Source organism: Mus caroli, unplaced genomic scaffold (genome assembly GCF_900094665.2).
Source record: "Mus caroli unplaced genomic scaffold, CAROLI_EIJ_v1.1 scaffold_6030_1, whole genome shotgun sequence".
NCBI lineage: Eukaryota > Metazoa > Chordata > Mammalia > Rodentia > Muridae > Mus > Mus caroli.
Window position 1 is genome coordinate 49,434 of NW_018390073.1, and position 17,873 is coordinate 67,306.

General features: G+C 33.0%; 1 protein-coding gene across 1 annotated transcript in view; it reads left to right on the forward strand.

Annotated features, from left to right (window-relative positions):
• Window positions 1–351: 351 nt before the first annotated feature.
• The window catches only part of LOC110288468 (vomeronasal type-2 receptor 116-like), a 42,542-nt gene continuing 25,020 nt past the window's right edge, over window positions 352–17,873 (forward strand). Inside the window, 5 exon segments of the mRNA XM_021154808.1 lie at window positions 352–569; window positions 8,839–9,133; window positions 9,474–10,298; window positions 10,960–11,175; window positions 13,443–13,566. Of these exon segments, the coding sequence (XP_021010467.1) occupies window positions 352–569; window positions 8,839–9,133; window positions 9,474–10,298; window positions 10,960–11,175; window positions 13,443–13,566 (1,678 nt within the window).

The window sequence follows — 17,873 nt, forward strand, 5'->3', positions numbered from 1 at the left end:
TTGATCTTAAATGAAAGAATTGTTCTCTACAGAAAGATTTCTCTTAGGTGTCAACAACAACATATTTTTCTGTTTGTAGTTTGTGCTGAAGTAATAATGCCTTTGGCTAGTGGAGAATGTGAACAAAAATAATTCCAAACTTGGTTTGCACTTGAATAGAAGGCCTCAGCAGCAGAGTCCATGTGAAGAAATAGTTTCAAAATTCCCAATGTCATTCTATATCCCTTGGAATAATTAGTGTGAAAGACTGAGTCATCAACAAATACAAAACATGCATAGTCACAAACACCTCAACCAAGCATATATGTACTGGACACTGTTCTGCATCAAGCAGACCCATGTACTAATAGGATGTTCTCTTAGATTTTTATCTTCTGGTTCTTACAAATAAACAAATTTGTCTCTGCTGCTATGTACAATATCAGTAGATGTTATTACAAAATCTCTGAAGAATTTCACCATGAAGGAGATGTTGTGATTGGTGCATTTTTCCCACTTCACACATTCCACACTGGGAAAAAAAAGCCACATTCAACTATCCCATACTACTATTGGGACAATAAAATACAGTGAGTTCAATTATATATTTTTTGAGTTCAGAGTTCTTATATGTTATATGGTATAGTCATTAAAATTTACTAATTTAGTATATTTATTTTGACAAATTCATTCTTAGAATTTCTAAAATATTTTCATCAGTTATAATTTCCTTTCAGATTATTTTCCTCACTTAGGGGGAAAGGAAATTGAAACTTCAACTGTGTTCACTTTAGTTTCATTTTTATTGTTAACGATAATCTCTCATTTGTAATTTTTGTTATGCCACAATGACTGAAGAATTTTCATTGTTATGATTTCAAGGAAGAATGATTTATTCTAAGCCTGTCCTTATTATTCTTAGCATGTTGGAAGTACTGATTGCACCTGTAATATTAGATGATGTCACTAAATGCTATATGTTCTGTGTGAATGTTGTAATACTTGAGTGAAGATGGAATGTGTGTTACATGCAGCTGATTCCAGAGTTAACAACATCACATTCAGAAGTGGAAAATACTTCTATGGTACATAGATATTTCATGTATCTCATGGTTTTTTTATAAGTGTATGTTTGATAACTTAAATTTTTATCTGACAGCTAACCTGTGTATACCTGTTTCTCTCATGCTTATATATGTGTCTACCAAGACTTTGTGACTATAACAGTTTTATTCTAGTGCAATTACTTAGCTTTAGTTAAATAATCCAGGTTAATGGATAGTGTTAGACAGGTATTGCTGAGTTGGACAAAAATATTCTTGTATGTTTCTTAATAAAGTATATAAGATGTTTTTATCCAAGTCAGAATTCCTTTCCCAAGAATACATTCTTATGTGTGTATGGAATAGGTAGTGTGGCATGGAAATAAAACAGTACTTCTTATTTATCTCTGTGAACACAAGAAGAAATAAGTTAGAAATCAAGAAGCAGAAAATGACCAAAAGAAATTCAGGAAAAATTTTAGAATCTCTAAAAGGGAATCTGCCAAAATAACAATTAAAAACATCAAATAAAGTGTAACGGTGAATTATGCTCTATGAGATTATGCTCTGTGCTTATTGAAATCTTTTGAGGTATTAAGTTAATAAATCCAAGAGAGTGGAGAAGAAAAATGTTTAGATATAAATTTAAACTTAATCGGTTTTTTTTTTTGTTGGACACATTAATTTTGAATCATGTAAACATATCAATTATGGGTACATAAAATTTGTTTTTTGGGTAAATTATTTAACGATATTTATAAATTTTTAGGGAATCATGTGTTGACTCAAAAGAAATCATAATATTTTCTCATATGCTTAGTTGATGGGGCAACTTTAGTTGTTGGGTAGAAAACAACTTTAGTTGTTTTCTATTTTGTTATGATTAATGCTCCTTATAAATCCACTTTTCTGGTGCCCGTTACTCTCAGAAGTTCAGGTACCAATGTGCATGATTATATGTTTCTCATATTTGGTGCAGCTGCAAGCACTTCACTGTACAGACTGTACTTCCAGATATATGAGCAACTAGTATGGTTTTACTCTTCATAGTTTAATAAAATTGACATATCATATGAATTCCATTCTAAGCAGTATTGTTTTTAATAGATTTTATTATGTTATTAGGGCTATGCACAATTGTGTGCAATTTTCATATTAAAAGGCATGCCGATTTTCTCAAACATTTCTCATGTAAGTAATGTCATTCTGGATTCTTTCCACCCTGTCTTCTCTCACTAATATGAGCAATAAATATGGCCCCATTCCTAACTATATTGTGATTCTGAAATGGCCTTATAATTGATCTCACTCTTCCTTTGAATTTAAGAAATGCAGTTTTTAGTACAAAAACATTAACTGAATTTTAATGCAAACACAATTCCTTCATGGCCTTATTTTTATTTGAGTTAACTACAAAAGTTCTTTTTTGGTGCTTGCCCTGCTGTAACCTCTTGCCTTCATTCATCCATTTGTACTTGTCCTTGTCAGTAACATCTTTCTTTGTGAGCTCTCTTTTTCTCTGTGTATATTCTAAGGAAGACATAACATGCAGAGTTATAGTCAATCAAATTTAAAAATACAAAAAAAAAAGCAGCTTATAGCATATATTTCAGGCTTGAGGCATAAGTTGGTTTGGCAAGTTCTCACTGTGGTAAGGACTGATGGTATGTTTTTGTCAGCACTGTAAGGTTTATTTTACCATTCATCTTCTAGAAGTGGGTGTGTGCATCCAACTAAAACTTAATCATTCTTTATCTAATAGACAGATGTAGAGTGATTTTACATAAAATATTTCATGGGAAAATTATAATATTTCCTGTGGAAGGATATTAAACGTTGGGTAAACTATTTCACAACATTCATTAGTTACCTAGAATTGTGTGTGTGTGTGTGCAGTTAAAGGGATGCTTCTATTGTTTGTTTGTGTGTGTGTGTGTGTGAGGATACATGTATGTTTGTGTGTATGTTTGATTTTTTGTGGTTGTACCTGTGAGGGGCGTTTGCATGTGTGTGAATGCATGACTAGTGAGTTCAAGTCTTCTTGGGAAGACTTGACTTCATGTAATTAAAATGAGAAAGGAAGTGCATAAGAATTTGCCTAGAGAGGATGAAAGGGGGAAATTATGCAATCATTTTATAATCTCAAGAATATAAATGATAAAAATAGTTTTCATTTTCAAAATATATTTATGATAAAGCATGTGCTTTAATAATTAGGTATGCAAAAGAGTGTGATCAAGTCTGTTTTATAGAAGTTGATTCTGATCATTGTTCTGTGACTGTAGATATTGAGTTAATCTGCTCAGTTTGTATTGATTGTTATTTAATTCCCTGCCTATACAGAATTCTCAAAAATCATATGCTTCTTTAAATTTTTATATGTCTTTATTTGAATATATGTATTTATTTGTATATATAGTGTTTATACATGAAAAAATGTCATTGGTCTTAATTGTCAAATTAAACATCCTTATTATCAAGTTTTGTCCTCCAGAATATATTATTTCATTTACATTTTATCTGCCTGCTATCCTTTATAATTTGTATTTGTTGATTTTTATCATTTTTAGTTTTTATATGAAATGACTTTATTAATCTTTCAAATAAAAATGAAATTAATTTCAAAACACATGCATGCATGAATAAAATAGGGTTTTAGTTAATTTCTTAGATATACTCAAGTAGGTAGTATAAGCAATTTTCCTATACCCAGCAAGCCCGGTTTTTGATCTTGCTGTGTTTTTTTTTCTGTATCTCTTGCTTGCCATCATATTGATATTATTATGACTATCTTTTCTCCTTCTTTTTGTTTGTGTTTATGTCTTTGTTCATGTGTTCATATATGAACTTGGCTGAAAAAGAGTTATCTAAGATGTTTGACAAAAGAGGAGAATATATTAACATATGAAATGTTTATGCGAATGGGGGAATATTTTGAAGAAACAAATCACAAAAAAGTGATAAAGGAAGTTCTAGTAAAAATTGCAGCTGCAAATCACAAAGCATAGAGATGCTTGCATTGTAGAGATATCAAATTTCCAAAAGATTTGATAATATAATAAAGAAACCAAAAATATATTAAAGATGACCCTGTTGACCACCTGATAGAGGCTCTGAAGCAAAAGATATTATTTTAAAAGATATATCCTTTGAAAATGCTACACTCACTTGATAATCTCTTTGAAAGACAGTTTAAAAGTCTAGAAATTTATTTAAAGCATTTGCAGAGATTTCTACTTCATATTTTCAACATATATTCATTTCAACCATGTCAGGAGGCCAGAACACTAACACTATCCAAAATCTTATTAATCAAAGACAGAAAAAATTTAGTAAATCAGGCTTGTTTCACAAAATTATTCAGGGAGAAAGCTTGGACATAACAGCAAACAATGTCTCAGTAAGGCAGGACATCCCATAAATTTTAATGCTCCTGGCCCCACTCAGAACAGAAATCCAACCAGATATCCATCTGGAATCAATGGGTACCACTGTCATAAAGAGTGCCAAACTAGCTTCCATAAAAACGTCACTGCCTTTTTTGGTGCTACAATAATCCCTAATAATATAGGAATCTTATCAAACCAGGGAAACTGTGAGGATCCTGCCTCAGGCCCCTCAAACAGTATTGGTAATTGAACAGCCTCAGGCAACCAATCCATTTGACAATAGAAACATATCCAACAGCTGAATCAAGCAACCCTTGGCATTACATGACTTAACCTTCACATAGATATTTATACCTGACTCCTTCTCAAACAGCTCATCTCAATTATTAAAACTTAAAACTATTTTACTCACACAAGAAACCATTATATACCCAATGGCGCTTATGACAGTAGTTCTGGCTTTTAAATACTAAGGACAAGCCCCTTTTAAAAGTTCTGTGTCACTTTTTAATAGCTATTTTGCAATTTTAGCCCAAACTTTACAGAATTACAAATCTTGCTTCAATTTAGAAATTGTCTTTTCTCTATTGGACATGCTCAAGTTCCTACTATGCTTTCTGGTCCAAGGCATGAAGCTAAGGATAAATTTAATTCATTAACAAAATACTATTGCTATTTTTAGGATGGTAAATTAGGAAGATCTTACAACATCGTAAAATCATCTCTGCACTCAGAAAAACTGCTCCTGACAAAGTGTAATACAATTCTTAATAAAGAGCACTGTGTTTTCCCTTGATATCTTTGAGGGTCAGCCATCCCAGAATAAGAAGTCTAGAAGAAATTACATTATTGAAGATTCGGCTTCCAGAAGATATCAAATAGCAATATTTTTGTGCTGTTAGTAGAAATTATCCCCCAGAGATTCATGTATGTGAATGCCTGGCCCATACTGACTGGCCTTGTTGGAGTAGTAAATGGTGATTTAAAACTCTAAGAATTTCAGTTCTCTTCAGGGCCTTCACATCTGCTGCTTGTGGATAAAAATGTATAACTCTCAGGTTCTTGTCAAAGACCATTTCTGCCTGTATAATGCATTGCTTTCCACCAGGATTAAATGGACAAGATATCTGAAAGTGTAAGTTTTCCTTCATAAGACATATTATGGTTGTTGTGGGTCTTCACATCCACCAAACGCAAAGAAGACAAAGGTTGATATTAGAAAAAGGGTTATTACTTTGAAGGACTATGTTTTTTATTTTTTGTTTTGTTATTTTGGTTATTGTTCGTTTGATTATTTGTTTGTTTGTTTGTTTGGGGGGAAGATTGACTTAGGGACTTTTTTAAAGGAAAGCAATGAAATATTTTACATACTGCTTAATGAGCCAACCAAAGAAGCATGTGGAAAAAAAATGTTTCTGAGTGTAATTTGATGTCTGCAATGTTGACTCAAGTAGAAAAGGAGGAGATCAGTATTAGTGTTTTCTTTTGATATGTTGGAAAAGAATGATACTTCATTTTAATTTTCAAGACATTACCCTGAAGCTAAAGTGTAGTTATTCATTAATTATACTGGCAAAGTAAATCTCAACACAGCCTTTTATTGATTTGCATGTGGTCATTATTATTTAAGCATATGAAGATACTTAAAAAAATGTACAAATCTGAGTAACAATAATTCACAATGTACAGATTGAGGACCTAATTCCTTTGTTTAACTACATACAGATATTTAATGAAAGCCTAATGAATAATGAAAAATTAAGTGGGTTTGAAAATCTCTGGACAAAATTTTCCGATCTGTGCTTCATAGATATGAAAAGGAGTTTAAGGCCAACAACCTTGTCTACAGATAGTGTTTCAGGATATAAAAATTTAGAAAGTAAAAGAAAGCAAGAATAGAAAACTGGCAAAGATTTCATTTTCCAAGGGAACCATGTTATTGCTCTAGCAAGGAACTTAGCAAGTTCAGCCATGTGGTTCTGGCATTAAGAGTCAAAGATTGAAAAAAGGTGTTCTGACATCTTTCTCTGTGACTAAGGACATTTTTAAGGCAAGTATTATCACAGATATGTCTCTGTAAGGAGACATAGAAGATCCATTTTTTCAAACTCCAAAGGAGAAGCCTGAAGGTTGAAGGTGAAAGAGCTGTGGTACAACTGCCCACAGGCACTGAACACAGGTAATGAAAAAAGCCCAAGAGAAAGAAGTGTTATAAAGTCAATAGAGATGAAAGGAATTGGAGATGTAAAGATAAATTATAATCAGGCATGGAATTGCAGTGTTTGGAGTTTTCTCACCTTGTATTTGATCTTGCTTTGGTACATTATTTTCTGACTGTTATTTTTTCAAATTTAAATGATATTATGTTCCATTATCCATTGGAAATATGTGATCTACATTTTTATTTTTATATTTCAGGAGATTATATTGCATTGTTACATAAATTTCAGAAGAAACTTTGAACTTTGGACTTCAAACAAAGTTGAGGCTATATTAGATTATGGGAAATTAAAATAGACTAAATTCATTTTGCACTATTTTATGGCTGCAACACTATCAGTTCAAGGAATAGAATGTAGTGGTTTGTAGAGGAATGGCTCCTTAGACTATTCTTTTTAGATGTTTGACCATGCTTTGTGGCACTATTGGGATATGTATCCTTGTTGGTGTAGGCATGGACTTGTTAGAGAAAGTGTGACACTATGTTGGAGTTACACTTCTAAGAAAAACAAGTCTAGTTAGTATCCTTCAGTTTCTAATTTTGGTGCCTGTGGATAATGATATAAAATTGTCAGATTAATTTTTAAGACCATTTCTGTAGGATTACAGTCATGGTTCCCACCATGATAATTATAGACTAAAAATCTGAAATTATAAGCTAGCTCCAGTTATATGTCTTCCTTTATGAGAATAGTGATGCTCATTATGTCTCCTCACAGCAATAAATCTCTAACTAAGAATTCCTACTTAGATAGGGTTTGGAATTCATGATGACCTCCATTTTTCTTGCTAGTATTTTGATTCACTTGAACATTCACATATCATTGCATGTTATTATATTTAGGGTGATGTCCTAAATATAACTTGCGTCTTTTTTTGAGAATTTATTTTTTCCATGAGATTATAGTTCACCTCTGGCTCTTAGTTTCTTTCCACAGCTTTTGACCTAAATTTTTAGCACTGGGGGAGAAGAAAAAATTATATAATGAAAACTTAATGACTTTATTTTCTGTGATCCTCTTTGACAGATACAGTAAAGAATATTATTTTGTAGGTGTGGATTTGTAGCCTTTCAGATTAAAGGGTATTTTTCAACAAAACATATAATTAAACAGAAAAAGAGAGGTTTCAGAGAGTAGAAAACACCAATTGTGAGGAAGTGAGTTCATACCTTCCAAGAATATGAGTACATTCCTGTAATCCAGTGATCATATGGAGGGTATGAGAGTGAATCAAGAGAATCTCTACAAGTTTCCTATGAAGAGATCTAGGCATATGTGATAAGAAAATAAAGAAATCCAGCAGGCAAATATGCTAGTACAAGGCTTTATTCCCAGTAGTCTAGAACAAGACACTCGTGAATATTTCTGAATTCAAGTTCAGTGTGATTTGCAAAACAACTTACAGTCAAGTCAAAGATACTGTGTTATTGAGTAAACCAAGGAAGCAACTAAATATGAAATGAATGAAATGCATAAAGGCATAAGTGCATTGATAAAAATATATGTATAAATAGGAATAAACCTTTGGTCCTAACTTGAATTTATTCTTTCTGAACTTCTTACTATACATTCTAAGAGATATGCATGCATTTCAGTCACACATAAAAACATCATAAATAGAATGATACAAATATAAATGGCATGATACTGTAGCTTTTAATGTCATCTATTCACATACAGAAGCTGGCTTTCCTTTGTTTCTCTAAGACATTAGTAAATGCATGCTGCAATACTCCAAAAATTATATCAGATAAATAGCTTCAAGGGTCACATGCCATGAAATACTCTTCAGAATATTATTTATTAATATTTATGAATTTAATATTATTGCAAAACTTGTTGGGTTTTTAGTAAAATAGTGGGTTCATATGTAAAGACCCCAGAAAGCCAAACACCTCTACATTCCAACAGATGTGTTATTGGGGGGAAAATGATTCCTGACACATAAACAAAATGTATAACGAATTAGTCTATGAAATATAAATAATATATGCTTTGAAGATCAATAAATAATGAGTAGTAATGGTAAAGGAACCTGCCTAAACCAAACATATTTACCTAATCTATTTCATATGTTCATGGTGAGGAAATTAAATTATACATATTATAGATTCAAAATTAAACCATATAATTTACTGTACTAAATATGTAGATGTGTATGGTAAAGTTGACCTTTATCTTATTGTTTTTATGCCACTTAAACAGGTATAACTTTAAGAACTACCAGTATATTCTCGCTCTGCAATTTGCCATTGAGGAGATCAATGGGAACCCCAATCTTTTACCCAACATATCTCTTGGATTTGATTTCTAAAATGTCAGATTTACTGGGAAGTACATTCATAGTAATACTTTTAATTGGCTCACAGCTCTTGGTTTGAGAAATTATTTACCTAATTACAATTGTAAAAAGAGAAATTTCACTGCTGCACTGACAGGAACATCTTGGATAACATCTGCTCTAACTGGGACATTGCTTCAACTCTTTAAATTTCCACAGGTAAGAAAATTTGGGTTTTGGGTTCTAAGAGTCTCTTCTCTTTGTTCATGTTATTGTGCCTTTAAATTGAAAGAATGATTGATCAGTAATCCAAACATTAAAGAAATATATCAAAGCAACATGGAGTGTAATCCAGATTTCTCTTGATTGTAAGAGAAATATTTATGTAGTAAATGAAACCAGGTAAGTCCTTGAAACTTAGAGGCCTTACAAAAATTTCTGTTAAATGAAGTACATGTAAAGTACATTTAAAATATTCTCCTGTCTTCTTCTATTACTTAAGGAATAAAATTTATTTAGATGTTAACATTTTTTTTCTCTTCTTTACAATTTGCTTCAGATTACTTTTGGACCATATGATCTTCACCTGAGTGACCGTGGTCACTATCCTCCACTATCCTTCACTATCCGTGGTCAGTATCCTTCTCTCTACCAGATGGCCCCAAAGGATATAACTCTTTCGCTTGCCATTGTTTCACTGGTGGTATATTTTAGGTGGTTATGGGTTGGCTTCATCCTCCCTGATGAGCACAAAGGAAATATAATTCTATCAGATTTTAGGGATGAGATGGAGAGTAAAGGCATCTGCCTAGCTTTTGTAAAAATGACCCCCACCACATGGACTTCATATTTTGCCAAATTCTGGGAAAATATGGATGAGACAAATGTAACAATTATTTATGGTGACATTGATTCACTAGAAGGTGTAATGAGGAATATTGAGCAAAGGTTATTGACATGGAATGTCTGGATCATGAACATTGAACATCATATAATTGACAGAGCTGATTATTTCATGATAGTCCCATTCCATGGAAGCTTAATTTTTAAGCACAATTATAGAGAGAATTTGGAATTTACCAAATTTATTCAAACAGTTAATCCCAATAAATACCCAGAAGACATTTATCTTCCTAAGCTGTGGTATTTGTTCTTCAAGTGCTCATTTTCTGACATTAATTGTCATGTGTTGGACAACTCTCAAACCAATGCTTCTTTGGATGTATTCCCTCGTCACATATTTGATGGGGCCATGAGTGATGAGAGTAGAAGTATTTACAATGGTGTGTATACTGTTGCTCACAGCCTCCATGAAATGACAATTCAGCAACTTCAAGTGCAACCATATGAAAATGGTGAAGGGATGGTGTTCTTTCCATGGCAGGTAATGACCTTTCTACTGTATTTTAAAGTCAGCACTCTGGCATAAGGGATTTGCAACAACACTAATTTAGACAATGTAAAATTCAGTTTTCTTGTCTCCTATCAATAATTGTTTGTGTTTTTAATCTTACCAGAAGTCAAGATAGTATCAAATGTATGATGTTTCAAAATCATGTATAAGATACTAGGAGCAAATACGTTTTGTCAAAATCAATTTCTACTCATCAATATCTAGAATTGCAGCCTTCTTACAGTAATAGAGGCAATTCATATTGTTATTGCTTTATATATTTGTTGCAAGAGAAATTAAAACAGGGACACTTCTGTGAAACAATGAATGTTGGTTTATATAGAAATGATGCCTTTTAATTAATTTCTTGACATCAGTATCCTCATTTTGGACACTGTAACTCTGAACATATTCTAAAAGCAAATGAGTCTTGCTGGGTTTCAAAAAAAGTTTATCTTTTCATAGATCAATTGTCATTGAGTGTTTACTTAAGCTTGGTTCTAAAGTTTTACTTGAAGTTCAATAATAATGGTATTTTGAACACTCAAGTTTTTACTAATTATAAATGAAATCTTCATTAATGTTGATGTTCACAGTAGAATTTATCCTGCCCTTATGAACAATGAAATATAAAATTATGTTTCTCTTTAAGCTTTACACTTTCCTCAAGGATATTGAATTGAAAGACAAAAGGAGTTTAGATTGTAAACAGACAATAGATACAGAGTATGACATTCTTAACATTTGGAATTTACCAAAGGGTATTGGATTAAAAGTGAAAATAGGATCCTTTTCCACTAATGCTCCCCAGGGTCAACAGTTGTGTTTATCTGAACAGATAATACAATGGCCAGAAATATTTTCAGAGGTGGGTTATGTATTATCTAAATGCTTTGTGCTTATATTATTGAAACAATTATGTTCTCTGATATAATGATGATTGACTCAAGTTCCATTACACTTGGATTATCAGTGTAAAATAGTTTAAACTAATTCTAGTATACTGGCTTTTTATTTCCTTGATTAAGATCAATGTAAGTATACAGTGTTCAATAATCTCCCATTGCTCACTCATGAGAATTAGGTTTCCTCCATTTGTCAAAAATGAGGGATGGGACAGGTGGTAAGATAAAATTACAGGACAAAAATCTCTTTTGAGGGAATTAATATCATAAAACAATTTTAAATTCATGGTTTTTGTTCAATCAAATATCGTGACCATAAATGACTTTTATATGACACTAAATTTTGTTTTGTAGTTCTAGAAGTATCAGAGACTACAAAGAATATAAGAATGACAACAAGTGGTCGTACTGAAGCGAGGCTTAGGAAATGAAAAGAAAATGTTTCTATCCACAAGTATTAACAGTAAATAAAATTAGTATCCTAGAATTAAGGAAATATTTTAATTTTTCTATTCCCAACCACTGTATCCTAATTTCATCACCAAGTCTGAATCCCCTAAATATTCAATAACTTTCTATATAATGTCACCAAACAGGAAATAAGCATTAAAATGATTTGCCCTGTATGGAATATTTTTCTTTAAAGATATCATAAAATATATTCATTAGCAATCCTTAATTGTTCTTCCATTCTCAATATGTGCTATCTCATGGAATGTTTAATAATAAATTGAAAAACCTTACAGACCAATGTGAGAATGCAGGGCATTATATTTGAAATGCATGGTTTTCATATGAAAGAGGGTAAAAATGATATATCATCCTCTGAATGCAGGAAGCAATGAATACTGAAGCACTCTTCTATCTTCTCTGCAATTGTGACATTCTTACAATAAGCAGTGACAATTAAATTTTAACTGAGCCTTTTCATCTTAGCTAAATTGATCTATATATTTCTTCCTAAAAAATATTTTTATTTGCTTCCATAATAATTTTAATTCCTCTTATATTGACAGTCAACATTCACAATAATGGTGGAAGTTGAGATGCTTAACACAGGTGTCAAAAAAATACAACGTTAGTATTAGGCTAGGTGAACCCCATGGACTCAAATATAATGTTTCTAGTCACTATTGTTTCACAAATATGTCCTGAATTCATTAAGATCCCAAACTTTTTAACAATGATGATTATCAGACCAAAATTTAAACACTTTTGCCTTCTCAAGGGCATTATCTTTTAATTTTTTAATTTTTTTAAATTTTGTATTTGTTATTTTATATATTTATATTTCAAATGTTATCCCCCTTCACGGTTTCTCATCTGTAATCCCCCTTTCATATACCCCATCCCCAGCTTCCATGAGGGTGCACCTCCTACCCTCATACTCTTCCCTCATCGCCCTTGCTGTCATTTCCCTATGCTGGTCATCAAGCCTTCAGAGGACAAAGGCACTCTCCTCCCACTGATGCCAGATATGGTCATATTCTGCTACATTTACTGCTGGAGCCATGTATCCCTTCATGTGTATTTTTTGGTTGGAGTTTTAGTCCCTGAGAGCTCTGAGGATTCTATTTCATTGATATTGTTGTTTTACCTACGGGGTTGCAAACCCTTTCAGCTCCTTCAGTCCTTAACTACCCCATTGGGGTCCCTATACTCAGTCAGATTGTTAAGTGCAAGCATCCTCATCTGTATAGGTAAGTCACTGCCAGAGCCTCTCAGGAGACAGCTAAATCTGACTCCTGTCTGCAAGCATTTCTTGGCATAAGCAATAGTGTCTTCTTTGGTGATTGTATTTGGGATGTATCACCAAGTGGGATAGTTTCTGAATGACCTTTTTGTAAGTCTCTATTCATCTCTTTGACCTTATATTTTCTTTAGATTGGAACAAATTTCAGTTAATATTTTTGAGATGGCTTAGTTCCCCCGTCCTACAACCAGGGGCCTTGCCTAACCTATGGATATGGACTTTTAAGTTTCTCTCTCTGCTTTGTGGGGTATATCAACTAATGTCATCCCCAATGGATGCTGGGACTCTCTTGCTTTCCAGGCATCTGGGAATTTCTGTTAGCTACCCCGCTTCTCCATCCTTTATTACTCCAAATACTCTTTTAAATGAGTATAATTATTAATAAAAATATTTGCTTTCAGTGTATGACTTTCAAAATATTATTTTTTCACTTTTCAAAAACCCTAAGCATTAAATAACATTATTCATTCTTCTCAGATCCCTCAGTCTGTGTGCAGTGAGAGTTATGGACCTGGATTCAGGAAAGTAACCCAGGAGGGCAAGTCCATCTGCTGCTACAAGTGCACACCTTGTCCAGACAATGAGATTTCTAATGATACAGGTAAATGCAGATTTTATGTAAAACTTCCTATTTCTCTACTGTACTCTACAATGTGCTAGCAATTAAAATAAGATCTAAGTAGAAGTCAAATATGAGTTATTTTGTATACTTTTTTTTTAGGAAGTTCAATGTCATATTCATTACCATACCCTTGAAATAGGTCAAAACAGCCATTTCAAACTATTCTTGATTTATATCTTTAATCCAGTGCCAATATTGATATTGGAAGATACAGTATATTCCCCTGTACTTTTCAATGTTTTTCAATTTACTCTTCCATATAAAACATATTAATTAAGTATCACAGATTTTTAAAAATGTATTTCAATGATTTTTAAGAACCACATAAGGCTCAGATGTGTTGCAACTTCATAGAGATAATTAATAGCTCATTATTTGTTTGATAATTTCATACAATGTGTTTTATCACATTCATCACACTCTTTCCAGATTTATTTTCCCCTTCCCTCATTCCCAAAATTTTTAATTATACTATCTAATACAGTTCATGACACTAATGTACATGTGTGCATGTCAGTTAATGGCTGTTAAACAACTATGAAATATATGCACACTGAAATATAAAATTGATTATATTCCCTGTAGCAATCATATATTAATACGTCATTTTCTGGAGATGGGGGATCCTTAATGACTACCTCCTATATCTATACTGAAAATTTGCCTGGGTTAAATCAGCATACATCTAAAACCTTTGCTTGTGTGTTTTGAGTTTATGGGAACAATTTCTTTGTGATCAAAAAAAAAAAGAATTATTTTGTGGTATTCTGTACACTGAAGGTTTTGGATTAGAATTTTACAGAACATTTTTATATGTTTACTGGATTAGGAAAGAGTTGGGGTTGTGGCCATTTAGGGGAAGGTGCACATCTAGGGACTGACTTTAGGTTTTAAAAGTCCATGTGACATCTGGACTCTTTTTTTTTTTTTTCTTTTTTTCTTTTTTTTCTGCTGCTGCTTTCAAATCAAGATTTATCTCTGGCTGCTTTTATGCTTCATTCTGTTATGTAAATGAACAAATATAAGCACACACCACATTTAATGAATTCATTTATTTAGGTACAATCTAATCGTGGTCCCCACTCTGTGGCAACCCTCCCACAGTTCATTAACTCATTCCTTCACCTCTATCTTGGCTTTTCTGCTTCCTAAACTTCTGAAACTCTGTGGGATACATCCTATGTGTTCTGTGCTTTCTTGGTTAATATCAACTTAGTGGTGAGAACATATAATGTATTTCCTTTTGGGTCTAGGTTACCACACTCAGGATGATATTTTGTAGTTTTATATACTGTCTTTCAATTCTCATTATGCCCTTGATCTTAATAACTGAGTAATATTTCAATGTGTAAATATGCCACATATTCTGTATCCATTCTTCTGTTATAGGACATGTGTTCCTTCCAGCTTTTGGTCTCTTACAAACAAGGCCACTATAAACATATATGAGCAGGTGTTCCTTCATATGTTGGGCCATCTTTTGTGTATATATCCAAAAGTGGTATAGCTAGGTAGGTCTATTTCCAATTTTCTGAGGAACCACCAGGTTTATTTCAAAAATGGTTGTACCAGTTTGAAATCCCAAAATTATTGGATGGATCCACAGGTGGGACAGTCTCTGGATGGTCATTCCTTCAGTCTCTGCTCAGAACTTTATCCCTGTAACTCCTTCCATGGATACTTTGTTCTCCCTTCTAAGAAGGATTGAAATATCCACCCATTTGTCTTCCTTCTTTTGAGTTTCATGTGTTTTGCAAATTTTATCTTGGGTATTCTGAGTTTCTGGGCTAATATCCACTTCTCAGTGAGTGAATATCATGTGTGTTGTTTTGTGATTTGGTTACCTCACTTAGGATTATATCCTCCAGATCCATCCATTTGTGTAAGAATTTCATAAATTTATTGTTTCTAAGAGCTGCATACTACTCCATTGTGTACATGTATCCATTCATCTGTTGAGGGATATCTGTGTTCTTTCCAGCTTCTGGTTACTATAAATAAGGCTACTACGAACATATTAGAGCATGTGTCCTTATTACAAGTTGCAGTTCTGCAAATATTCCCAGGGGTAGTATTGCTGGATCTTCCTGTAGTACTATGTCCAGATTTCTGAGGAAGAGACAGACTGATTTCCAGAGTGGCTATACAAGGTTAGATTCTCACGAGCAATGAAGGAGTGTTCCTTTATCTCCACATCCTTGCCACCTTCTGCTGTTACCTGAGTTTTTTATCTTAGCCATTTTGACTGGACTGAGGTGGAATCTCAGGGTTGTTTTGATTTATGCTTCCCTGATTCCTAAGGATGTTGAACATTTTTAGGTGCTTCTCAGGCATTCAGTATCCCTCAGTTGAGAATTCTTTGTTTAGCTCTGTACTCCATTTTTAATAGGGTTATTTGGTTCTCTGGAGTCTAACTTCTTGAGTTCTTTGTATATATTGGATATTAGCCCACCTATGTGATTTAGGATTGGTAAAGAGCTTTTCCCAATCTGTTGGTTGCTATTTTGTCTTATTGATGGTGTCTTTTGCCTTACAGAATCTTTGCAATTTTATGAGGTTTCATTTGGAGATTCTTGATCTTACAAAACAAGCAATTGGTGTTCTGTTCAGGAATTTTCTCTTGTGCCAATATCTTCAAGGCTCTTCCCCACTTTCTCCTCTATATGTTTCAGTATCCATGATTTTATGTGGAGTACATTGATCCACTTAGACTTGAGCTTTGTACAAGTAGATAAGAATGGATCAATTCTCCTTCTCCTACATGCTAACCACCAGTTCACCCAGTACCATTTGTTGAAAATCCAGTCTTTTTTCCACTGGATGGTTTTACCAACTTTTTCAAAGATCAAGTGACCATAGGTGTGTGAATTCATTTCTATGTCTTTAATTCTATTCCATTGGTCTACCTCTCTGTCACTATACCAGTACCATGCATTTTTTATAGTAATTTCTCTGTAGTACAGCTTGAGGTTAGGGATGGTGATTTCAACAGAGATTCTTATATTGTTGGGAATAATTTTTGCTACCCTAGGTTTTTTCTTATTCTAGATGAATTGGCAAATTACCCTTTGTAACTGTGAAGAATTGGGTTGAAGTTATTATGGGGATTTCATTGAATATTTAGATTCCTTTTGGCAAAGTAGTCATTTTTACTATATTAATCCTGACAATCCATGAGCATGGGAGAACTTTTCATCTTCTGAGATCTTCTTGGATTTCTTTCTTCAGGAACTTGAAGTCCTTATCATATAGATCTTTCACTTCATTAGTTAGAGTCACAAAAAGGTATTTTATATTATTAGTGACTATTGTCAAGGGAATTGTTTCTCTAATTTCTTTCTCAGCCTGTTTATCCTTTGTGTAGAGAAAGGTCACTGATTTTTTTTTCTGTTAATTTTATATCAAGCTACTTCACTGAAGTTGTTTATCAGGTTTAGGAGTTCTCTGGTGGAATTTTTGTGATCACTATTATATATACTATCATATCATCTACAAAGAGCTTCCTTTCCAATTTGTATCCATTTGATCTCCTTTTATTGTCTAATGTTCTGTCTTGGACTTCAAGTACTATATTGAATAGGTAAGGAGAGAGTGGGAAGCCTGTCTAGTTCCCGAATTTAGTGGGATTGCTTCATGGTTATCACCATTTGGTTTGATGTTGGCTACTGGTTTGCTGTATATTGCTTTTAATATGTTTAGGTATGGGCCTTGAATTCCTGATCTTTCCAAGACCTTTATGATGAATGGGTGTTAAATATTGTCAAATACTTTCTCGGATTCTAATGAGATGATCAGGTGGTTTTGTCTTTGAGTTTGTGTGTATAGTGGATTAAATTGATGGATTTCCTTTTATTGAACCATTCCTACAATTCCAAAATAAATAGTGGAAAATTCCATTTTGTCCATATCCTTGCCAGCATGTACTCTCTCCTGAGTTATTGATCTCAGCCATTGTATTTGGTGTAAAGTGCAATCTCAGTGTCATCTTATTTGCATTTCACTGATCAATAAGGACTTTAAAATAAAGTTCCTTTTAGCCATTTGAGATTACTCTATTGTGATTTCTTTGATCTATTTGTGATTACTCAATTGTGATTTTCTTTTTTATTTGATTTCTTTTCTGAGTTCGTTGATCCACTTGGTGTTGAGTATCCTGCAAGGTGATAATTATAGATCTATTTTCATATTCCTAAATATAGACTGTTAATTAGATAAGCATCATTCATGAAAAATGCTGGCTTTCTATCTTTGTTTCTTTGTTCCTTCCTTCCTTCCTTCCTTCTTTC